Source organism: Fusarium phalaenopsidis, assembly GCF_050370095.1.
Source record: "Fusarium phalaenopsidis strain FUZ10S chromosome Unknown contig_32296, whole genome shotgun sequence".
NCBI classification, from domain to species: Eukaryota; Fungi; Ascomycota; class Sordariomycetes; order Hypocreales; family Nectriaceae; genus Fusarium; species Fusarium phalaenopsidis.
Window position 1 is genome coordinate 1285886 of NW_028145408.1, and position 23340 is coordinate 1309225.

General features: G+C 52.0%; 7 protein-coding genes across 7 annotated transcripts; 4 read left to right on the plus strand and 3 right to left on the minus strand.

The window, feature by feature from the left end:
- Positions 1–493: 493 nt before the first annotated feature.
- LRP88_05989 (uncharacterized protein) lies at positions 494–2273 on the minus strand (the record flags this gene model as incomplete). Its single annotated transcript, XM_083242531.1, has 2 exons — positions 494–1266; positions 1322–2273. 2 exons carry the CDS (start codon positions 2271–2273, stop codon positions 494–496), a joined length of 1725 nt encoding a protein of 574 aa, XP_083101467.1.
- A 1406-nt stretch (positions 2274–3679) lies between these two features.
- On the plus strand, positions 3680–5690 carry LRP88_05990 (karyopherin alpha; the record flags this gene model as incomplete). Its single annotated transcript, XM_083242532.1, has 3 exons — positions 3680–3913; positions 4214–4723; positions 4776–5690. The coding sequence occupies 3 exons, from the start codon at positions 3680–3682 to the stop codon at positions 5688–5690; spliced, it is 1659 nt and encodes a 552-aa protein (XP_083101468.1).
- A 1168-nt stretch (positions 5691–6858) lies between these two features.
- LRP88_05991 (RNA helicase) lies at positions 6859–10970 on the plus strand (the record flags this gene model as incomplete). The annotated part of the gene is made up of 2 exons (XM_083242533.1): positions 6859–10657; positions 10720–10970. The coding sequence occupies 2 exons, from the start codon at positions 6859–6861 to the stop codon at positions 10968–10970; spliced, it is 4050 nt and encodes a 1349-aa protein (XP_083101469.1).
- Positions 10971–11576: 606 nt separating this feature from the next.
- Positions 11577–12458, plus strand: LRP88_05992 (DNA 5'-adenosine monophosphate hydrolase; the record flags this gene model as incomplete). Its single annotated transcript, XM_083242534.1, has 1 exon — positions 11577–12458. One exon carries the CDS (start codon positions 11577–11579, stop codon positions 12456–12458), a length of 882 nt encoding a protein of 293 aa, XP_083101470.1.
- A 303-nt stretch (positions 12459–12761) lies between these two features.
- Positions 12762–13366, minus strand: LRP88_05993 (uncharacterized protein; the record flags this gene model as incomplete). Its single annotated transcript, XM_083242535.1, has 2 exons — positions 12762–12877; positions 12931–13366. 2 exons carry the CDS (start codon positions 13364–13366, stop codon positions 12762–12764), a joined length of 552 nt encoding a protein of 183 aa, XP_083101471.1.
- A 751-nt stretch (positions 13367–14117) lies between these two features.
- LRP88_05994 (kinesin-3 family protein uncB) lies at positions 14118–15814 on the plus strand (the record flags this gene model as incomplete). The annotated part of the gene is made up of 2 exons (XM_083242536.1): positions 14118–14175; positions 14229–15814. 2 exons carry the CDS (start codon positions 14118–14120, stop codon positions 15812–15814), a joined length of 1644 nt encoding a protein of 547 aa, XP_083101472.1.
- A 4620-nt stretch (positions 15815–20434) lies between these two features.
- On the minus strand, positions 20435–21252 carry LRP88_05995 (pectate lyase; the record flags this gene model as incomplete). Its single annotated transcript, XM_083242537.1, has 3 exons — positions 20435–20788; positions 20840–20991; positions 21048–21252. The coding sequence occupies 3 exons, from the start codon at positions 21250–21252 to the stop codon at positions 20435–20437; spliced, it is 711 nt and encodes a 236-aa protein (XP_083101473.1).
- Positions 21253–23340: the final 2088 nt, after the last annotated feature.

The following is a 23340-nucleotide window of genomic DNA, read 5'->3' on the forward strand; positions in this document are numbered from 1 at the left end:
GAGGCTGTCTTTTTTGTTTTTGTTTTTGGCTTCTGCAAATGTGTAAACGGTGGACACGATGCTCTTTTTTTCAGGCGGGAAACTCTTGGACTTTTCTCTATTGTTAAGTTGCGACTTTGTAGGTTCACTGTCTCAAACATGACTTCCCTTTTTTCTCTTGTTTTCTGTGTTTCTATCAAGGTGTAGCCCTCTTGGTCTCCCACACGTGTGTCGTCAGGGTTTGGAGTCTGGGTATATGACCGAAGGAAAGCTCGCGGCGTCTAGAGATTGTTGTGTGTGCGAAAGAAAAGAAACCCAAGCAAAAACGTTTTGTCATTACCCTTTTTTTTCTATTCAGACAGTTTCCCCTACGCCCTATTTTTCCTGGCGTTGTCCGGGTAAAGGAAATACCTACATGTACCTATGAGCGCCGCCGAAATGCAAAACTCCACGGCCCAAACTCTCTGGCTTGCCCATTTCTCCGTCCGTGAACCAAAACAGTACCGTCAGACTCCTAGCCTGCTATCCGTGTTCCAAAGAGATTGTACATTCTCTGCCAACGCTTCCCTTCTCCCGCGTCGGCCTTGCCTGGATCAGACTCCAAAACTTTGACACCGTATTGTCGAATACAGCATGAAAACGGTCGACTAGACACTGGCGCCTTATCCGAGTTCTTGGCCTTGCGAGGCTGCTCGTCCTCATCGTCGCTGTCACTAGGGGGCTTCCCCTTTCGAGCAGCTTCTTGCGCTTCCCTCTTCTTAGTCTGGGCCAGACTCTTGCGCTCTTCCAGTTCTCCCCAGAGTGTGAATAGTCGGTCGCGAAGCATCTGCAGATCCTTTGTCTCGTGCCTCAAGTTGGACGCATCCAGGCTGAGAAGACACTGAGCAGCGTGGTTGTCGACCGCAACCCACATCCTCTGCTTGCTTTTCTTCTCAGGGACAGCCGCATCTTCAAGTTCCAGATAAAAGCGCCATTCCCAGTTGCGCTTGACTGCAAAGCTGTCCAATGTGCTCTGATCCGCATCCTCTTCTTCTTCTGAGCCGCTGCCAGAGAGGGATTCCTCTCCATCGTCCGAGAGGATGTCAAACTCTGTCTCTTTCTTGGGGCGAGCGAAATCCACGAGGTTCGAAGGGAAAAAGTTGACGACTCTGACATTGGAGCGGTAGTTGGTGTTTACAAAGGGCAGTTGGAGCTTCACATCCTGTCCGTCAATGGTTGTCTGGTAATACACAGGTTCGGTCATTTCAGCCACGAAGCTGGAGGGCTTATCCATGTTTTCACACTTGACTATTGATGCAAGTTAGCAGATCTGGGTGTGATTTTACATGAAGCCTGATATTACCTCGGGAGTTCAGGTCTGATATCTCAATGGGCTGTTCGTCCTTCTTCTGGCTCAGCTGAGCTTGTGCACGTTTTGCTTTCCGTTTCGACCTGGAATTCTTCTTTTTGGGTTCCGACTCGGTGGATAACTCTGACTTGCGTTTTTGGCCTGCCTTGCCTGCCTCAGCCATGTCCTTGATCTGAGTTTTCTTGAGACGTTCATAGTCTCGCTTCCTTCGGAGGGCGTCCTTCATATGAGGATTGATGTTCTCGGGATCATCTAGTGTCAGTGGGCAGATGTTGAGTTTTGGTCCGTTGGCACCGCGGTCTTCTCTCAAAAAACCCTCCAAATTGGCATTGTTGCGTCCTAATTTGATCTGCACGTTCCGGATAGACACCCATTGGCCAACTTTGATGTTGGTCTCACGAATTACAGTGGCGTGAGGCTCCCAACATGTGACTTGGACGCATCGCTTACCGAAAGGTCCTGTCCAGTTGGAACTGGGAGTGGAAGAGGTGTCCATGAACTTGTCGGTGTAGCCATACGGATCGCCATCTCGTCCCCCAGGGAGATCCCCAGTGTAGCTGAACTCATAAAATGATTCATTCTTAGTATAGTCGGCAACCCAAAGCGTCACCTTATCGCCCATGTCATAGGGCGGCTTGACAACTTGGACCACCATGTCGCAGAACATGCCATCCTTGACATTTTCGAGGAGGTTGAACTTGTCTTTGACATTTGTCGATGTAAGCACCATACTCTCAAATTCGACTTGTGTGGGGAGGCGGTCTTTGTCGATGCTGTGGTACATTTGAGAGACGAAGGCATTCTCCTTGTTATCAGGAAGGCGGTCCTTGGATTTGATAGGATTATAAAGTGCGACGGAGGCATCGGCTGGGGGCTTGGGAATCTTAGAGGCTTGGTATAATGAGATGGCCGTTTTCCAGTTGGTTATGAGCGAAGGCATGTCCATTTGATACTTTTGAACCTGAGAAGCCTGTCAGTGAGGATGCTGCCCATGGTATGTGGTGGCACGCACTTTGGCTGAGCGAATGAGTATGACATCGCCACAGCCAGCTTTTGGCATCTCATTGCTAGGACGGAAAATGTTGAGACAGATTGAAGATTCAGTGTCTTGTTCAACTGAAGAGTCATAGAGGCGAAGTTGGCATTTCCAGTCTGAGCGCGTGTTAGCGTGGTAGGAAAAGATTGTGATGGCAGAGCGGCTCACCAGTGCCTCTGGTTGGAACAGGAGCACGACAATCGACGATAACACCAACGACATTGACCATGGAATTTTGGCGTATCTGGCCGTCAAGGATATTACGAATCGAGACATAGCCCGGAAGTAAGGGTGGCGGCGACATTGTAGCTGATGAAGGAGATTCGAGGCAATCCCTACATCACGAGGCAATGGGCAGTGAGTAAAAGGATCCCTGATTGTTTGCAGCTTTACGCGGTCGCGTATAGTGACAGTTGAAATGTGACGTCGTCGTGTGATAGGGAGAGGGTCAGTGAGACGCGATGGTCCATGGCGTCTGAGCGTACATGAAAGGGCCCAGACGCGTAGAGAGGCTTGCCCCTCCATGTCTTTGTGTCGCGACAGCACGTGACGTTGCATGTGATTTGACCGTTCATCTTAATTTTGTGGCAAATTGCTTTGCTTCCATGTGAATGGGATAAATTTGGCACAGCCTGGGAGGGAGGGACAGTAGAGTCAGTAGCAAAATTTAAGCCTGTAGATACTGTATATAAATTGTTGAGGTAGCAGTGTTTGCCAAGTACCTGATGCGTTAACTTTAGGCACCACCCATCACCCACCGCCTTTCAGTGAGGAGAAGAGGTTATTTGCCTGGGCTGCGAGTGGGTGAATGAAGGGATCCATCCATCCATCCATGCTTGCGTGGATGATTCTGGACGCTTTCCATGGCGCCCAAGTTTCTGCCTGAGACCTGAGGCTGAAATCACCCGACCGGGGCCCTTTATTTTGGCACAGGCGGTAGCGGCTTCTTTTTGGGCCTAGCTCTCCTGGAAGTCAGTGGTGACTGTTGCCCGTCGCCCAAAGAAAGACTCGCCTGCTGGGTCAATCATTTCAACGCCCTCCTAGTCCCCAGCCGACCAACCCAACTTAAGCCTTCCTCTTTCACCTTCTCCATCAACAACAAAATCTTCCTCCTCCTCCTTTTCCCTTTCCTCCTCACATCTCTCGACTCTTCCCGCCATCTTACCCAAGTGAGGAACCTTATTGAGCCGGCTTATTTTCATTTAAACGCTGAGCTCCCTCCTTCTCGTACATCTTTTGCGCTTCCCCCCCGCACAAGAATTTGCTGCTGTTCACCTACCAACGCCCCCCCTCGTACCAAAACAATACCAGTCACCATGGCTGAGCGATACATCCCCGAGCATCGCCGCACCCAGTTCAAGGCCAAGAACACCTTCAAGCCTGAGGAGCTCCGTCGTCGCCGCGAGGAGCAGCAGGTTGAGATCCGAAAGGCGAAGCGTGAGGAGAACTTGGCCAAGCGACGAGGTATTGGAACCGGTGAGAACCGCCCTGGCGCTTCCCTCGGCGCCGCCCCCGATAGCGACGATGAGTCCGCTCCCACCGAGTCTCAGGTATGTGCTTCATCTTCCGTTTCATCTATGCGTCGTCTACTTCGGGCGTCGTCTCAAGGCGGGCTTGCAAATCTCGTCTTTCGCTTCGCCCCGTCCCTCCCGCCTGTGATGTGGGGGAAAATAGCCCATCTCATGGAACCCCACATTGCGTATGGCTCGGTGACCTGAGCAGAGGTCGACCACGTCTGCCATGACGCTCACGTCCCGCTCCATGGCCCTACCGCCTTTGCGTGCCCTTCAGCTTTCACAATCCTAGCCTGAATCGTCGCCAAGAGACCCCTTGCTGACCCCTCCTCTTAGCTGAACGAGGACCTTCCTCAGATGGTCGCTGGCGTCTTCTCGGACCAGATCGATGCGCAGATCCAAGCCACCACCAAGTTCCGAAAGCTGCTCTCCAAGGAGCGCAACCCCCCGATCGAGGAGGTCATCAAGACCGGTGTTGTCAGCCGCTTCGTCGAGTTCCTGCGATCCCCCCATACCCTTGTCCAGTTCGAGGCTGCCTGGGCCCTGACCAACATTGCCTCTGGCTCCGCCACCCAGACACAGGTTGTTATCGAGGCCGGTGCTGTCCCCATCTTCGTTGAGCTTCTCGCCAGCCCTGAGCCCGATGTGCGGGAACAGGCCGTCTGGGCCCTCGGCAACATTGCCGGTGACAGCCCTCACTGCCGCGACTACGTCCTCAGCTGCGGTGCCCTGAAGCCTCTTCTTAACCTCCTCGGCGATAGCCGCAAGCTCAGCATGCTCCGTAACGCGACCTGGACTCTTAGCAACTTCTGCCGTGGCAAGACCCCTCAGCCCGACTGGAGCACCGTAAGTGACCAAACATCGAACCAGGTGAACGCAAGCTGACATGTGCCCTTAGATCGCCCCTGCCCTCCCCGTCCTTTCCAAGCTGGTCTACTCTCTCGACGACGAGGTGTTGATCGATGCTTGCTGGGCCATCTCTTACCTGTCTGATGGATCCAACGACAAGATCCAGGCCGTTATCGAGGCTGGCATCCCCCGCCGACTCGTGGAGCTGCTCATGCACGCTTCCACCTCTGTCCAGACCCCTGCGCTGCGCTCCGTCGGAAACATTGTCACCGGTGACGATGTCCAGACCCAGGTCATCATCAACTGCGGTGCTCTGCCCTGCCTTCTTTCTCTGCTCAGCTCCACCAAGGACGGTATCCGCAAGGAGGCTTGCTGGACCATCTCCAACATTACCGCCGGCAACTCGTCCCAGATCCAGGCCGTTATCGATGCCAACATCATTCCTCCTCTGATCCACCTTCTCCAGAACGGTGACCTGAAGACCCGCAAGGAGGCTTGCTGGGCCATCAGCAACGCCACCTCTGGAGGTCTGCAGAAGCCTGAGCAGATCCGATACCTCGTCGCTCAGGGCTGCATCAAGCCTCTCTGCGATCTCCTCGCCTGCCCCGACAACAAGATCATCCAGGTTGCTCTCGATGGTCTTGAGAACATTCTTAAGATTGGCGACCTCGACAAGCAGGCTGCTGGCGAGAGCGGTGACTCCATCAACCGTTACGCCCTCTTCATTGAGGAGTGCGGTGGTATGGAGAAGATCCACGACTGCCAGAACAACGCCAACGAGGAGATTTACATGAAGGCCTACAACATCATTGAGAAGTATTTCTCTGACGATGAGGAGAACGCTGATGAGGGTATGGCCTCGCAGCCCGCCGGCCCCAACGGCACTTTCGGCTTCGGCGCCAACGGTGCTGCCCCATCTGGCGGCTTCGATTTTGGCAAGGGCAGCGACGCGATGGACATGTAGGGCCTGACCTTGCAGCAGCGTTCTGAGAGGACAATGCATGCCTTTTGATGACTTCCGACTGGATATCCGAAACGTGGAGCAGTCTTCAACCCTAGCATTATAGTAGCATCACGACCCCTTACCCAGTACAGTTCTACCAGACTGTCATTTTACCCCCCACCCCTATGATATCACACACCCCAACCCAACCGCGTCTTTTTAATGTATCTGGAAGGTTTATGCGAGGGAAAATCCCATCCCCGCAGAATACAGGCCCTATGGTAGCTTGAAAGCTCCAGCCTGAGAGAGGAAGAAAGTGAGAGAGCGAAGACAGCGGAGGCGCTTCGCATCTCGAGAGGAGTGCCGGAGAAGTGGCCAAGGCGGACGAGTCGACGTGGAGGCAGAAGGGCATCATGAAGGGTGTTGTCCAGGCCCACAAGACTCGCGCAGCACGGCGCCGAAGGAGTCTGGCAGCATCATGTATGATTGATGCGAATGGAGGTGGAACCCCGTGCTAGTGCATCGGGAGATTCCGAGATGAAGCTTGAAAACTGCGGCTGATTCACTACCAAGTGGTGGTGTGTCTGGTTCAACAGTAGCCAAACCCGTAGTCAACAAAAATAAGGAGTGTTTGCCCCTCATTCTATGATCCGCATGGCTTTGGTGATGACATGTGGCGCTGGTTTATGTGTACAATGATATCAATGTCTCTGGTTAATCGCTTTTTAAGGTACGTCTACGTAGTAGGTCTGATTGCCTGCGAATTCATTCCTCTTGAAGACGGTCAGAAACGGTTTTAAAGGTATGGTGGGGTCAAAACCATCATGACTATCGCACTGTATCACACAACACAACTATGTGGCCTTGCACAGTGTGAGTTCTACAAACAAATTTTCTGGACAATTAGGCAGTGACAGACTTGGGTTGACCTCACAAATCTGGCTTCTTTGGACAACCTCAGTGTCTTTCGCCGTCTCTTCTTGATACAAATACAGATAAATCTGTTAATGGTGATATCGAGTCCATATTAATCCTTCGTGCCCACTAACAGCATATATTTGCTTGCTCTTTCAACCAATCCAAGCAACTTGACTCGGATGGTTGGTCACTTCGCGTAGAGCTCCACCAATCGCCTCCAGCTTGATATTATTCCTTCTTCAACAACACCCCCATATTCCCAGCCTTCATCATGGTGAAAAAGGGCAAGGCCAAGGCCAACGCGGGGATTGATCTGTCCAACCCGCTCCCTTCTGCCGCGCCTAAGGAGCAAGGCAAGGGTAAGAAAGGACAGAAGGCGGGCACCTCGACTCCAGAAGCTCCATCACTGGGTCCTCCTAAACCGACAGTGAAGCAGCTCATCGGTGGCTCCTCATGGACTGGAAAACTACCGGTCAACTTGCTGAGCGAATACTGCCAAAAGCAACGATGGGAGCGGCCGGAATATGACACCAGAAAGACACCAGATGGTTTCTCCGTCTGGGTCACCCTGAGCGCAAAGGACCCCAAGACACAGCAGATGACCAAGCTTGAGCCCTTCAAGATCCCTGCGACTCATAAGCATCTGATTATGCGGCCGACAGCTATCGAGGCCAAGCATGCAGCGGCTACATATGCTCTCTTTAGAGTGTGCAGCATGCAGAACAAGCATACGGTTCTTCCACCGGATCACAAATCGCTCTGGAAGGACTTCCAGGCTCTCAAAACCGCTGACGTGAAAGAGGGCAAGGCGTGGATGTACGAGGCGGATCCATTCAAGGCACTTCAAGAACGTCAGGAGGCTAAGGCTGCGGCGGAGAAAAAGAGGAAGGAGATCGAAGCAGCCAAGGCCAAGGCGGCAGCCATGCCTGGAGCGGCTGGACTGGTCCTAATGAGCAACGCCGGGAATGGATCTGGACGATCATCCAACATCATGAAAGGATGGAGTACTGCGCCCAAGGTCGAGATGGGCAAGAAGACGAGGGCACAGCTGGAGACTCTTCTACGGACTGGAGTCAAGTGGAATCCCAACGATGTTCATATGCCCAAGGCTCAGAAGGACGCCATTGTTGCGGAACTGGTCAAGCTTGGCTTTCGACGAAGTCATGTTGAGGAAGCGGTCGAGTATTGCAAGGACCGAGAAGAGACGCTTGAGTGGCTACTCATCCACGTTCCCGAAGATGATCTCCCTAGATGGGCGCTGCCGGAAAGCTACTCTGCTGGTGTGTCTGTTGGTACAACCAACTTGAGGAGAGAGGGAATTATCAAGCGTCTTGCTCAGTCGGGGTATTCTCTCGAGCTGGCTACGAGAGTACTTGACGAGCAAGGTGGCGACGAGGGCAAGGCTGCCGAGACGCTGCAAAATCTGCTTTTCTCCAGCGATTCCCAGTCTACTGACGATGCCGACTTCTTGGACCTAGGCTCTCCCGAAGAGCAGTGGGAAGAAGAGGTTGGAAGTCTCGAGGCCATGTATGGTGATGGCTTCGAGCGTGACGGAGACAACGTCATTCGAATCAAGCTGGATTCGGTCAAGAATGGACAGCAAACCGTGGAGGCATCTCTGCAAGTCCGACGGCCAGCCACATATCCCGCGAACTTGATCCTGTCCATCGTTGCCAACCTGCCTTCTTACATCAAGCTCAGCATCATCCGCAAAGCCCTCGAGCATATCGAAGAGTCGTTGCGCGATGAGCCGATGAAGATCTATCTGGCTATGGACTGGGTTCAGCAGAACATCAACGGTATCATTGAAAACCCCGGAAAGATTGTGGACATTTCTGCAGTCTCTTCAGCTGCGGCCGAGTTCAAGCCCGTTGCAGCTATTTCCCAGAAGAAGCGACCTTCCCGTGCCCCTAAGATGATCAAGTGGATCAAGGATGAGCGGAACAGAGAGCAATGGCTGCGACGACAAGAGTCATCTTCGTGGAGGGACATGCTATCGAAGCGTCAGAGGCTGCCAGCATGGAAGATGCGGGAAGCCATCATTGGCACCGTGAAGAGTAATCATGTCACCATCATCAGCGGAGAAACGGGTTCGGGTAAATCTACGCAGTCTATGCAGTTCGTCTTGGACGATCTGTATGCCAATGGACTGGGCGGTTGTGCCAACATGATTGTCACCCAGCCTCGACGAATCTCAGCACTTGGACTTGCAGATCGAGTTGCGGAAGAGCGATGCTCACGTGTTGGAGATGAGGTCGGTTATGCTATTCGTGGCGAGTCGCGAAGATCCAAGGATACTCGAATCACCTTTGTTACCACTGGTGTCTTGCTTCGACGACTCCAGACTTCAGGAGGTCGAGTTGAGGATGTGGTGGCTTCTCTGGCAGATGTCAGCCACGTCGTGATCGATGAGGTGCACGAGCGAAGTCTTGATACCGACTTCTTGCTAAACCTCATCCGCGACGTCATGAAGGCCAAAAAGGATATGCTGAAGCTCATTCTCATGTCCGCTACGCTGGACGCGGCAACGTTTAAGAACTACTTTGCGTCTGAGGGGCTCAACGTGGGCACGGTTGAGATTGAAGGTCGAACATTCCCTGTGGACGAGTTCTATCTTGACGATGTGATCCGGATGACTGGATATGGAACCGACAAGTCTGATGATGGATTCATCGGCGACGAGGCCATGGGCAAGGTCATTCAGAAGCTGGGACATCGTATCAACTACAGCCTTCTTGTGGACGCTGTCAAGGCTATCGACTACGAGCTATCGTATGAGAAGAAGACGGGTGGTATTCTGATCTTCCTCCCCGGAGTTGGTGAGATTAACCAGTCTTGTCACGCTCTGAAGGCTATCAGCTCCCTCCACGTTCTGCCTCTGCACGCCTCGCTCGAGACTCGTGAACAGAAGCGAGTGTTTGCCAACGCTCCACCTGGGAAGCGCAAAGTTGTGGTGGCCACCAACGTGGCAGAGACATCCATCACTATTGACGATATCGTTGTGGTGATTGATAGCGGTAAAGTCAAGGAGACCAGCTTTGACGCACAGAACAACATGCGAAAGCTTGAGGAGACGTGGGCTTCACGAGCAGCCTGCAAGCAGCGACGTGGTCGAGCTGGTCGTGTCCAGGAGGGCCAATGTTACAAACTCTTTACGCAGAACCTGGAGCAGCAGATGCCTGAACGGCCAGAGCCTGAGATTCGTCGTGTTCCTTTGGAGCAGCTATGTCTTTCAGTCCGTGCCATGGGCATGAGAGATGTTGCTGGATTCCTTGGGCGATCTCCTACACCTCCCGATGCCACGGCTATCGATGGCGCCATGAAGCTCTTGCGGCGCATGGGAGCCCTTGATGGCGATGAGTTGACTGCTATGGGTCAGCAACTGGCCATGCTGCCTGCTGATCTGAGATGTGGAAAGCTGATGGTATTTGGTGCCATCTTTGGCTGCTTGGATGATTGCGTGACGATTGCTGCGATCCTGAGCACACGGAGTCCGTTCGTATCGCCACAAGAGAAGAGAGACGAAGCCAAGGAAGCTCGAATGATATTCTACACCGGTGATGGCGATCTCTTGACGGATCTCCATGCTTTCCAGGAGTGGGATGCCATGATGCAAGATCGTATGCCTCAGCGTCAAGTTCGGTCTTGGTGCGAGGAGCACTTCCTCAACTTCCAGACCTTGTCTGACATCTCCAACACTAAAGCGCAGTACTACACGGCTCTTGGAGAGATTGGCATCGTTCCGCCTTCAGAAGCCACCAGCGAAGCCCACGGTCGTGGTGTTGGCTCTGACTCTCCTCAACTCCTACGAGCCCTCGTGGCGGCAGCCTTTACACCTCAGATCGCGCGGATCCAGTATCCCGACAAGAAGTTTGCCAGCTCCATGTCTGGTGCTGTTGAGCTAGATCCCGAGGCGAGGTCGATCAAGTACTTTAACCAGGAGAATGGGCGGGTATTTGTGCATCCTAGCAGCACTCTGTTTGGAAGCCAGGGCTTCTCGGGTAACGCGGCGTATATGGCATACTTTAGCCTCATTTCGACGAGCAAGATCTTTATCCGGGATCTGACGCGTACGTATCATGCATCTTTTTATTGCGACGTCTTGGGTAGACACGTACTGACACGACTCCAGCATTCAACGCCTACACGCTCCTTCTCTTCTCAGGCCCCATCGAACTCGACACCCTAGGCAGAGGACTCCTGGTGGATGGATGGCTGCGACTCAGAGGCTGGGCACGTATCGGAGTATTGCTGGCGAGACTGAGGGGCATGGTTGATGAGCTGATTGCCAAGAAGGTTGAGAATCCTGAGCTGAGTTTCAAGGATGAGGAGGTGATTACGCTTGTGAGGAAGATGATTGAGCTTGATGGGTTGGATGCTTAGACGGGGTATTTGCTTGGGTTTTTGAAGTTTGTGAGGTTTATCATACATGAGAGGAAAAGCAATGACTTTGACCAGGTTGACATGTCTGTTGATGAATCGAGGTGAGAGTAACGTGAAGGTCATGCATGGATGTTGAGAGAGGTAGTAAGAAGGCTCCATGAGATGGATCTGTGATTCAATGTCTGGATATTCGGTCTATCTTTGATTTTTGTGTCTATTGTATCTCGTGTCCATGCTGCAACGGTATGCTGGTTCGTCAGCGAGAATAAGGAGTCATGAGCATGGTGGTAGAAGCCTTGCACCGCGGGGCATTACGGACGACCATAAACACCACCCTAGCTTGATTTCCTTGTCAGTGACTTTTCCATTCACTTGTACAAATGTTTATTTCATGTGAAAAATTTGCTCTTTCTTTCTTATTTTACATTCAAATTTGGCCAGCAGCGGTCGAGACCATGCAACAAATGGCTTCCTGGCCTTGAAGGCAGCAACTAGCCCTTGTGGGCCTCCGTGGATAGGCTGTCATGAGCACCCATGACAACCTCACCTCAACCTCATCCCCTACCTATAAACCATCAACTCACCTCAAATCTCGCCACAACACCCATGGCGCACCAAGACTCTGAGCCCGAAGAGGCCATAACGAAAGAAGAGATTGAAGGGAAAGCACCCCCATCAGCTCGCAATGCCTGTACGCAAACACCCATTCACATCGCTTTCTCACCTTCTCACGCTTCAGTCACGGAGCTCATGACGCCGAAACGAAAGGCACCTCCGTCCGCTCCACCGCCTAGAATGTCGCGAGGAGGAAACCCTTTCAGAGACCGCATGGGTCTGGGTGCGTACCTTGAAGATCCAGCCTCGTACCCGTCTTCGCGCGTGATCTACCACAACGACTCATTCGTCGCCATAAATGACCGCTATCCCAAGGCAACAATCCACACCCTTCTCCTCCCACGCTCAACAAAGCATAATCTCCTACATCCTTTTGAAGCATTCGACGACCCCGAGTTTCTAGCTAGCGTAAAGGCCGAGACGGCGCGCCTCAGGGCGCTGGTGGTCAAGGAGCTGCAACGCCGACTCGGGCCGGAGAGCCGCAGCGACGCAGAACGACAGGCCGTCCTCAATGGGGACGCAGACCCCGGCGAGAGCGGGGAGCTGCCGGCGGGACGGGACTGGGATGCAGAGGTCATTTCCGGTGTCCACGCCGTGCCCAGCATGCGGCATCTGCACGTGCACGTCTTGTCGCGCGAGATGTACTCGGAGGCGCTGAGGCACCGGAAGCATTACAATTCCTTCAACACGCCGTTTCTAGTCAACCTCGAAGACTTTCCGCTGGCAGCTGGTGATCCACGGCGAAACACAAAGGAGGAGGCGTATCTAAAGTGGGATATGAAGTGCTGGAGGTGTGGTCGTAACTTTGGGAACCAGTTCCAAAGGCTAAAGGAGCATCTCAAAGACGAGTATGAGACGTGGAAGAAGATTTGATCACGGGTCGAGTGCCACTGAAACAATCAAACAGTGAAAAGAGCCGGCTTTTCCCAGCATTGATCAATAAATAACACAAAACTCCTCTGCATAGTAAAACCGGTAATCCCCCATGCCGCCCATAAACCTGATACCATTACATTGCCCAGCATCAGAGCTTGATGCCAGAGCCAAGCCAAACCGCCTGGCATTTATATAGAGTATAATCCGTCCTAGGAATAGACATGGCCCATGCTATCCTCTGCGCCGACGTCTTCGTCCAGCACTCTAGTTGGACAAGTCATCATCCGGCAACTGCGATCATCAGCGAAACATCTTCTTAAGACCGGATAGCCATGGTGATGGACGGACCTCCTTGTCTGCTGACTCCTCTTGGCCAGCTGTGGGAATGTCACCATCCGATTCATCATCGGCGTTGGCTGCTGTGCCTTAGCATGGGTTACTTCATCACTGAGCGCAGGTCAAAGCTTACCATCCTCCACGGGCTCAGACTCCTCGTTGTCGTCCTCAGCCACATCCTGGGCAGCCGGGCTCTCGGTGGCATTCTTGCTTGGCCGGCCACGCTTCTTGCCAGACTTGGGGGTTGTAGATTCGGCTTCGGCTTCGGGTTGGGCAACCTTGCGAGGTCGACCACGTCCTCGCTTAGCGCCAGAGGCATCCGTTGATGCTGTCTTCTTGGTGAGGCCAACTGCTTCTCCGAGAGCAGCCTTCTTCGCGCTCGATGCCTTGGTGCTTCCCTTGGGACGGCCACGAGGACGACCGCTGGGGACGTAGGCGGGCTTGGGAACGGCGCTGCGGGGTCTACCACGGCCGCGCTTCACTGGGGTTTCTGTATCCTTGCTGATACCGGCGGCGGACTTGGCGACACGAGGCGATGTCGCGACAACGTCTTCCTTGGTGCGCGCCATGGTGGATGCGACAAGTTGTCGAGAAGAGGAATTGAGAGAGAGGGAGGGACGAGAAAATTATGCAAAAATAACGCGAGGGAGCGCGACCTAGTTAAAATGGGATCAACAACGCAGTCAGAACGTGTTGGTAGTCTGGCGTTGATGGTGAAAGAAGAGGAGTCTGGAGATGGCCGTCTACTGGGAGGAGTCGCGCTCCAAGTCCGGGAAAATGGTTAGTGAGCTAAAGTGGCTGAAGCTTTCCCTCCCCGAACGCGTTTGCGCCTCCCCGCGTGCAAGAGTGACTTGCGGCAGAGGAAGGTGATTTGCTAAAGAGGCGACAGAATTAACTGCTCGCTGTGGTACGCTGCTATTTCTGTCACTCATCAGCCGCCGAGGCTAGTGCGCTAATCTCGACAAAGTTTAGCTCTGCCGGGTGGCGGTGGGTCATTGGCCCAAGCTCCAGCCCGGTTGCACCAGTTAGAGACGGCAAGAGCGATGCCAGCCCCCCCTGCAGCTCACCCTAGCAACGCCCATGACAGCAGTAAACAAATCGCACAAAAGAAACTTAGGAAGGAGAGAGGCATATGTGATGTAGCACATCCTCCGCCAACGACTTCACGACAGCATCGACACCGTCAACCAGACTCTTTTGACGATGGCTTATGATCATCGCCTGATGCCTGCTTCGCCCTCTGAGGCTCGGACAGTGCACTCTTCGGCTTCAACGCCTTCACTGCGGTCCCGCGATGGGGCGTCGTCCATGCTCGCCAGGATGGACGGAGGAGGCAACGTCAAAGTTGTTGTCCGAGTGAGGGCCTTCCTCAAGAGAGGTGAGACTGGTGATACCCTCCAGCGACAGATGATCAAGTGCTGACTTTGGCAGAACTCGAGCGCCAAGCAAGATGTCTCATTGAGATGGACCCTATCACTCAGCTCACGACTCTATTCGCACCCGACGACCAAGATCCCGCTGCCGCCAAGCTCAAGACCCGAAAGGTAATCGAGGATAAGAAGTTCACCTTCGACAACTCTTTCTGGAGTCACGACACAAACGACAAGCACTATGCCACCCAGGAGGACGTCTACAATAGCCTGGGCGAGGACTTCCTCGACCACAACTTTGAGGGTTACCACACATGCATTTTTGCCTACGGACAGACTGGGTCAGGAAAGAGTTACACCATGATGGGCACCCCCGATCATCCTGGGCTTATTCCTCGAACCTGCGAGGACCTTTTCGAGCGCATCGACGCTGCTCACAGCGAAAACTCCAACGTCGCCTACAACGTCCGAGTTTCGTACTTTGAGGTGTACAACGAGCACGTCCGCGACCTTTTGGTCCCCGCTGTGCCCAACAAGGCACCCAACTATCTCAAGATCCGAGAGTCGCCCACTGACGGCCCATACGTCAAGGATCTCACCGAAGTGCCTGTGCGAAACATCAACGAGATTCTGCGTTACATGAAGATGGGTGATGCCTCGCGTACGGTAGCAAGCACCAAGATGAACGACACCAGTAGTCGAAGTCACGCTGTCTTTACAATCATGCTCAAGCAGATTCATCACGATATGGAGACTGATGAGACGACGGAACGAAGCTCCCGTATTCGATTGGTGGATCTCGCTGGCAGTGAACGTGCCAAGGCGACTGAGGCTACTGGTGCCCGACTTCGCGAGGGTAGCAACATCAACAAGTCCCTTACGACTCTTGGACGAGTTATTGCTGCTCTGGCAGACCCGAAGGCGCACCGAGGCGGCAAGCGAAAGGAAGTTGTCCCATACCGAGACTCTATCCTTACATGGCTTCTGAAGGATTCGCTGGGCGGAAACAGCAAGACGGCCATGATTGCGTGTATTGCTCCCTCAGACTACGAAGAGACCCTCTCAACCCTCCGATACGCTGATCAGGCCAAGCGTATCCGCACCAGGGCCGTGGTCAACCAGGACCATATGTCCTCAGCCGAAAGAGATGCCCAGATTGCCGCCATGGCGGAAGAGATTCGCGTTCTTCAGCTTTCCGTCTCGGACTCGAGACAACGAGAAAAGAACGCCAAGGAAGCCGAGGAGAAGCTGGAGGAGTATCAGACCCGGGTTACTACCATGCAGCGTATGATGGAGGAGCGCAGCATGGTGGCAGAGAGCAAGATCAAGAAGCTCCAGACCGAAAACGAGGCTTTGAAGTTGCACCTGAAGCTGGCCATCGAAAGCCTCAAGAACCCCATCCCTGCTGTCGAGGTCAAGACGGACCGAGAGTTGGACGAGCAGGACAAGGAGAACGGATCCGATTACGACGAAGACGATTATGATTCGGAGAGTACAGCGTACGGAGACGAGGACGAGCTGCAGGAGGAGATGCAGCGTTATCTCCAGGACATGGGCAACCTGAGGAAGCTGATTGGAGGCGATCTGTCGAGGTTCAAGGATGAGGACAGCACCAGAATGCCACTGGGCTTGAGAGAGAACTTTTGAAATGGATTAAGAGAAGAGGCATAGCATTGGTAGGAGCACGGTGTTTTGGGAGCGTTGGCTTGTATGACGATTGACTGATTGCCTTGGCTTGGATTGGATTGAATATCTCCTGTAGGTTTTAGGTTTCATAGGCTCATGTCTAAAGGATTCATTTGTTTATATATTTAACCTCGTGCTCCAATATGAGGGCCTCTTTGCGTTGTATGTTATCTTAAACTACTCCTGATATGTCTTGACTAGGTTTCTATTGCTGTGTACCCAGCTATTGGATCATTCATACTGCCAAAATAATCCCGTGTAGTTGATCCTGTATTGTTTATGAGAAGTTATATATACAGTCATCGATATGTCTTTATCAACGAGCTCACTGGCTTAGCTTATGCCATCTTTAATCTTTTCCATCTTAAACCAAGAGGAGTGAGTTGAATTGGTACCTGATTCATAGAAGTCGACGCGCCCAGCTCCCTGAAAAGGGGTGATCCGAGTTAAACAGTCTGACCGGCAACACGCACGGCGGTCTGTCTTGGGTTGTCGGCTGCCTTCTTTCTGCCAACTCTTTCTCTTTCGTCTCAAGTTGATCTTGCTATTGATGCCGGCACCCTTGTTGCAACCCTCGACTAGATCCTCATCCGATGCCACGTATGGGAGTGGTACATGGGTGACTCCTTGGATATAGCCTGCCTCATTTGTCGGGGTTGCGCACAATGCAAGCGGCCTCAGGTTGGCCGCGGGAACGCGCAGCGTCTTGCGCTCATGACCGGTTGAAGAAGTGCATAGAGAGCCTCATCTTGACTCAAACGCAAAGAGCAGGAAAGAAGAAGAGATTCATCTAAAGTCTCATCTTCTCCTTTTAATATCGCCTTCTCTTCCGTCGAGCCTCACTTCGCCTCGGTGCATTTTTCGTCTTTGTTGTTGCCCTATATATCATCTCACTAAACCCCTTCTACTTTGGCCTCTCCCATTACTGTCCACTCTTCACGTCGCCCTTGTTGTTTAAAAGGCCGCAGAGACCTAACTCAACCCAGAAACAAGCTGAGAATGGGCTGTTCACGCGGTTAGTCCTGATATGGAGAGAGAAGGGGTATGATTCTCTCCAATGCCTGCTATCCTTGTTGCGGGGATCTACTGCCGATGATAAATTAATCAATCCCCCTCCATGAGATGAATTTACGATTCCTTGGAAGTCGACAATGTCTCAGTAGTTGCCGTCAGCAGACGTGACGTAGATTGTCTCAACTTCTGGTACCTCGTCCCCGTCAAGCCTGTTGATTATATATACCATGCTCAATGCACCTCGGCAACACCTCTCGCTATCCATTCTCCAAAGGTGGCAAATGATGTGGATTTGACAAGATCAAAAGGCACTGTGACTCTACTTAAGGCCAACACGGTGGATCGCTTTGCGGAAATGGGTGTATCCGATCCAATTCTCGTACAGCTTTTTGACAAAGCTGCCGCTGCATATTACAACGTCAAACTTGAGGAGGGCTGCTCTCCCAACTTTTGCCTTTGTCTTTGATGGTGGATTGGCCATCAATCTTGAAAATGGTAGTTCATATATAGAAGCTTGTAGGGTGTTTGGTCCCCCTTTTGCTCAGTGGGATATCCGTTCCCTGGGTCTTGTTCTTGAAGGACTCGGCTAATCATGTCTTCAACCATATATATAATGAGACGCGATAATGGAAGAGCTACACCCACATGTCGGGGGAAGGCTAGAAGATGTTTCAGGATGATGTTTAGTGGTAGTGATTCGAGACGGTTTATTGGGTGTTCAAGGTAGCCTACAGCAGATCCCGCACTTCGCAATTCCGGAAATGTAACTGCATTATAGGCTCATCAGTAGCCATTGTATGCTTGTCGGCAATGGAATCTTCCAAACGTAGCATAGACGCAAAGGGAAACCCCAATCAGCCCTCTTCGACTATCCGCCCAAGTGGCTTGGACCGCTCACCAAACACCGTTATATATATCCCCGCATAAGATAGAGGTAAGAACTAGGAGGGTAGGCAAAATCTGTACTGGTTTCTGATCACTGTCGAGGCGAGATGGTGCAGGCTGATAGTCTGCGTTGCTTCCAGAGCCGTGTGACACGAAGAAGAGGTATGCTTGTTGCTCTTCTGTGTGCTCTCCGTCTTTATCCTCCCAAGGCCATCATCGAACCATTCTAGGTTCCTGTCCTCGCAAGCGTCTGTCCTCTATGTGCGGACGACGTGGTCGTATTGCCCCTTCTTTGATGAGTTGACCATAACGAAAGGATTGCGATGGATCGTTGTCTGCATATAGTCCTCCAGAAAGGTGAGGGAGCCGATTCGCAGAATATATACAGATTGGATGACGGCGTGGATTCCCATGTCTCTCATCACTCTCAGCATTGAGAAAGCACCGCTCCGTGTTGAGGACTCCCTCTCGATCCGACGCAAAACTTGAGGCCCCACATTGCTTATCGCTGGCCAAGAGGACAGAAGTGTTTCCACATTGCGACACAGGTCATAGTTGAGAGGTCATGGCGATGAAATCTGGGAACGGCTATATGTACTGCTGTTGAGGAGGGTGAAGGGGGGTGAAATCGAAAAGCCGCATGCTCAGGCCCAAGTCACTCCTCAGCCCCAGCCTGTCTTTGGGGGGTTCTGATCTCATGGGGAAACCCGCAATTATTTTGAGGAAGAAAAATGTATATATAAGAATCATCAAAGCCAGTGGATACGCTTGGCTGTTTCTTCGGGGGAGGAGATATCCAGTTGCTATATTCCACTGCGTGATATCCATGTTCGTTTCGCGGTGAAAGGGTGCCGCACTATTTGTGCACCGGAACAAGCAAAAGGCGAGCTTTTTCGACCAAGTCCAAGATTTCATGGCAGAGCTGAAGTGCTGAGTTGATGCCAAGGTCCTGGAGAGTCCCTTGCAGGGTTGCAAGTTGCTTGCGCAACGGAATACGTCTTGACTCGCTATATATATCCACATGACTTTCCACTTGATCCATGGTTGACAGAGGGTATATATTTAACAGAAAGCGATGACAAGAAATTCTCGGTGGGGATATAAAGGAGGGCCGCCAGCCGATGATGGTGATGGTTGTGACGGTGATGGTCGTAATCGAGACAAGGAGTACGGTGAGAGCTCGCATTCAGCCAACACGAAGCCGGCTTTTCACCGGCTGTCAACAGTTTCCCTATCCCCAAAAGTTTATATAGTATATTGGAGGAAATCCACCATTGAAAAAATCGCCCGTCTCCTCTATTGGTAGTTGCGTGGGCAAAGATCGTCTAGAAGCTGTACCAGGCTTCGGGGGCCTCGGCAATTCCAATCAGGACGACGCAGCAGGGCAAGCTGACAAATGACAGGGAATGTTGCCATATGCCTGAATGGTGAAGTCGTATATATATATATATATATATATAGTCTTTCGGTTTCCGTGAGCTGTGCAAACCTGCCGTCAAACCCGCCGGTTGTGTTCTCTTTGTTCTCGTCGAGACTTGCGATCAACGCGAAAGCTTGCTTGGATCAGCAGTCATACCGTGTGGCCTAGTCGAATTGATACAGAGAGCACCATCAGGACGATAAGTGGGAAAACAGGTCTCAAAGTCAAAGTCATCCAGAAACCATGGAGTCTCTTGCTATCGCAGTCCTTATCGCCGACGAATACCAGTTGCTGGTCGAAGTCGTTGTGACAATCGATCGGACCACTCGACTCTTCGTCCGTCGAATACTGAGACTGGTTTTGAAGTCGGACTGAGCGGCAGGTCGACTAACAACCTTGATCCTCTGTTCGAACAACATGCCACCACATCCATCTTGGTGCACTTCGTTGGTCTCGGCACAGTTTGGTCACCTCAACGTTGTCCATTCAACTCGATGCCATCAACGACCGAGCGGGGGTATCATCGATGGGGATGCGTGGAGCCAGTTCTTGGGCCTGCAATTGCCCTTCATCTTTTCTCAGAAACATGGCCACTGTCACTGGAGCGGATAAGCGGAAGCGACGGTGAATGCCTGATTACATGCCCATGGATATAGATAAGGTGGTTTTTGATCAGAAACAATTGTTGTTATAGAACGGAGTGGATTGGAGAAGCAGACTGAGGGTAGCAGGGTAAGTGGCAGAAACGAGGAGGAGACACTGTGACTTTATAGTAATAGAATCAAGCTGACATAATGATACCGAGCCGTGTAACTTTTCAGGAGCATAGTTGGATCTGATTATTTGATAGACATTGCTTCAAGCTTGCTTAATTGACGAGCGCAAATGGAATGTGTCGCGTGTGGGGATTGCCAGTGATTGCTTTGCATTGAGATCTTGTCACAGTCTGAGTTTGCCAAACACGAAGACAGAGTATCTTGCCACATCATGGGATTCTTCTTTTACTTGTCACAAATGGTTTCATAGCCTATGCCCAGTTTCGAGGTAGCAAAGGGGCAGTTTGAGAGTTAAGGGGGGCTTGTTAGCTATGTATGCCCCAAGACAATCAACATCAAGCCGTTTCTTGTCAGGTAAAGTCTATTTCTGCTTGCTTAAAAACTATAGTCTTATATTCAAGCATTGAACAAGCCTAAATACAAGAATAAAAAGACGCATCAAGCCCAAACTGATCCCATGTATCCCTTTCAACATCAACAAACCGCCTAAGCGGGGCAAGCTCCAACCTTCTTGGGCTCGCAGCCACCAGCGCAGCCGTTGTACATGGTGCACTTCTGCTTGGCGTCGGTGCAGACGTTCTTGAGGGTGGCCGTGTCGCCGTAGTTGGCGTTGATGCCCGCGAGCTCGCCGCCGTTCTTGGCTGTAACACCCTCGATGTAGACGTTGCGCTTGCACTGCTTCTTGCAATTGCCGCAGGATCGGTACAGCTTGCCGTAGTCTTCGACGTAGAAGTTGATGATGTTGACTGTGCCGCAGCCGTTGTGCTGGACTACCTTGTCTGAGGCGTGGTAGGCGCCTCCGCCGATGATCCAGGATTCCTTGCCAGCCTTGTCTTCCTTCTAGGGGGTTGTTAGAATCCATGAGGCTATCTGCGCAGATGGTAGACCTACAATGGAAATGGCATCCTCGCAGACATCCTCAAACCAGACAAACTCAAGAGTGCAGTGTCCCTTGCAGTGAACACCCTCAGCTTGGTCCTTGCCAATGATGACATTCTTCAGAGTAGCACCCTCATGAAGTAGGAACACAGCGTCCTTGTCATCTAGAAGCCTATTAACTTCACATATGTCTTGTCGATGAGTGTAGACGCGTACTTACCGCCCTCGTTCTGGCCCTTGCAGGCTCCTGATCCACGGTCATACTTGGCCCACTTGCCATCAAAGACCTCGCCGGCCTTGACCTCAATGACTTTGCTCTTGGAGATGTGGTCGGTAGGCTTGGGTACACCTCCAGTGTATCCGAGGCAGGCCATGGTCGAGGGGAGCAGGCTCACGGCCGCGACAGCAAGAATTGAAGCCTTCATGATGGATAGTGGTAGGATTGTACAGGTCGGGATCAAGCAGAGAGTTGTAGACAATGGGCTTTCTTGTGAGATGGTTTAGAAACAGAAGAACCGCAGTAATGAACTCTTATATAGGTCTTCAACACAACACCGATTCTCCTTCATTAGTTTCTCGTGAGGCCTCAGAGACCCCATGGACAATACCAAGAGTCCATCTGATTGATGGAAGTTTCCTACGGCCTTTCCACGACAAGGAGTACCAGACCAGCTCACGCGGGATACTCTGATGGACGCCTCCTCCGTGGTTCCCGTATCCGTAAAATCGTGGTCCCCGTCCACCGCGCCGCCGACGCTCCGAGGCCCGTGACGGGGATCCTCATCCACCCCGGTCCATCTCGGTTGAATAGGCCGGTGCGGGTAAGGCAGGCAATCACCTTGCGAGACCATGTTTCAGTATGAATATGACGTCTGTTTTACCCGGTCACACCACAGTTCGTTGTCATTTGTAGATGCTCACTTGATGATGATGGATCAAGGTGTGCCCCTGAACTCATCTCTGCTGCTGGGTCCCAAGCCGTGGGTCCTGCTGACATGGAAATAACGGCAAGAAACGCACATGGAAATTCCTTGGCTTTTCCCTCGTACGGTCTAGTTATTGAAGCTTTAATACAAGGTTAAAAGAGACCTATCAACAAGGTGCTATCTGATGAATCTGATCCGCACCAACGAGATACTCGCAGGATGTCAGACGGTACCACACACTTGGTCATTCCATAAGGTACCACTTCTCTGCTACCCTACGAGTCCCTGACCACTCGCGACATTTCCAATGGAACCCTTTCACAAACAAGTAATTTTTGCGGGGTAGCGAGAGAGGTGCTCCGTCGCCTTGCTCCTCGATTTGGCAGTTGTACATACGACTGGGGCGACTTGATTGGTGGCTCTATTCTTACCGTTGATCCTACAGCTGAGGATTCGATCAGAGGGTTGCAAATGTTACTTGGAGACTGCATTTTACTGAGCTGGCATCACGAAATGGCATTGGGGATGGATCGATATCCCGCAGTTCGCCAGGGAGATGCTTGTCGGGTGAAAGACGACCGAAGTCAACGTGAGTTAAACTGGGCCGGTAGTGATGAAGGGCTGAAGCTGATAATAGTGACTGTCACTCGCCATCTTCTACAGGCATCTTGTGAATAAGCTTGTTAGTTTACACTCAATCAAGTTTCCGATTAGCAAGCTGATATTGACCGATCTACCAGTAACCACTCCCTTCAGACATTCCATCTTGTACAAACCTCTGACGGCCCCTCTCTACGACATGCCAAGCCGTGGGTCACGGCAATCCCGCTGCCGTGGCTCGTGCAAGTTCCCAAGGTCCACCCTCCGAGCCCCCGGGTCGGGTTGCCCTCGCTAAGAGAGTCCGGCCGGGGGGCAGGGATCGATGCCGAGCCACCTTTGGTCGTGGAATCACCCGATCGTGTTATCCCCCCCGAGACCCGCGGGGGCGGTCTACAGGATTTCCATCCTTCCGTCGGGTTATTCGGAGCAGCCCGTGGTTTATGTGTGTAATAGATCCAGAGTTTAGTTGCAGAGAATGTGGATATGACAGAACTTCGACATCCGATCGCCATGATAGAAGGTTCAGGTCCAAGTAATGGCAACACAAGTCGACAGTTATTAACCACAGTCTTCCGTTAGTAGCTAGCATTGTTAAGAGTCTACGTACTTCTAAGCACCTTTAAAATGATCTGGCTTGAAGAAACTTGCAGTCTTCGAGTTCAGAGTTGCTAGGCAAGTGTTGCTACCCTATTAGTATAGTGATATACGATTGGAAGTGATTACCACTAGAAGTCTTTGCCAGAACGATGCTGGTTCAAAGGCCAGAGTCGACAGGATGGGCAAGGAGTGAGAACCAGGTCGACTGAGGGAGAGCGAGCTCCATGTTCGATCAAGGGTCTTAATTAATAAGATCTATCTGGTGATTTGCTGTTATTAGTTAAACTAGGACCGGGCCTATTGACTTTGCCGTGTCTGTAGTCCTAGAATAACTCGCCGAGCAGTTGCATTCCTCTCCCTACCTAGCTTTGGGTAGCCAGGACTATCCAC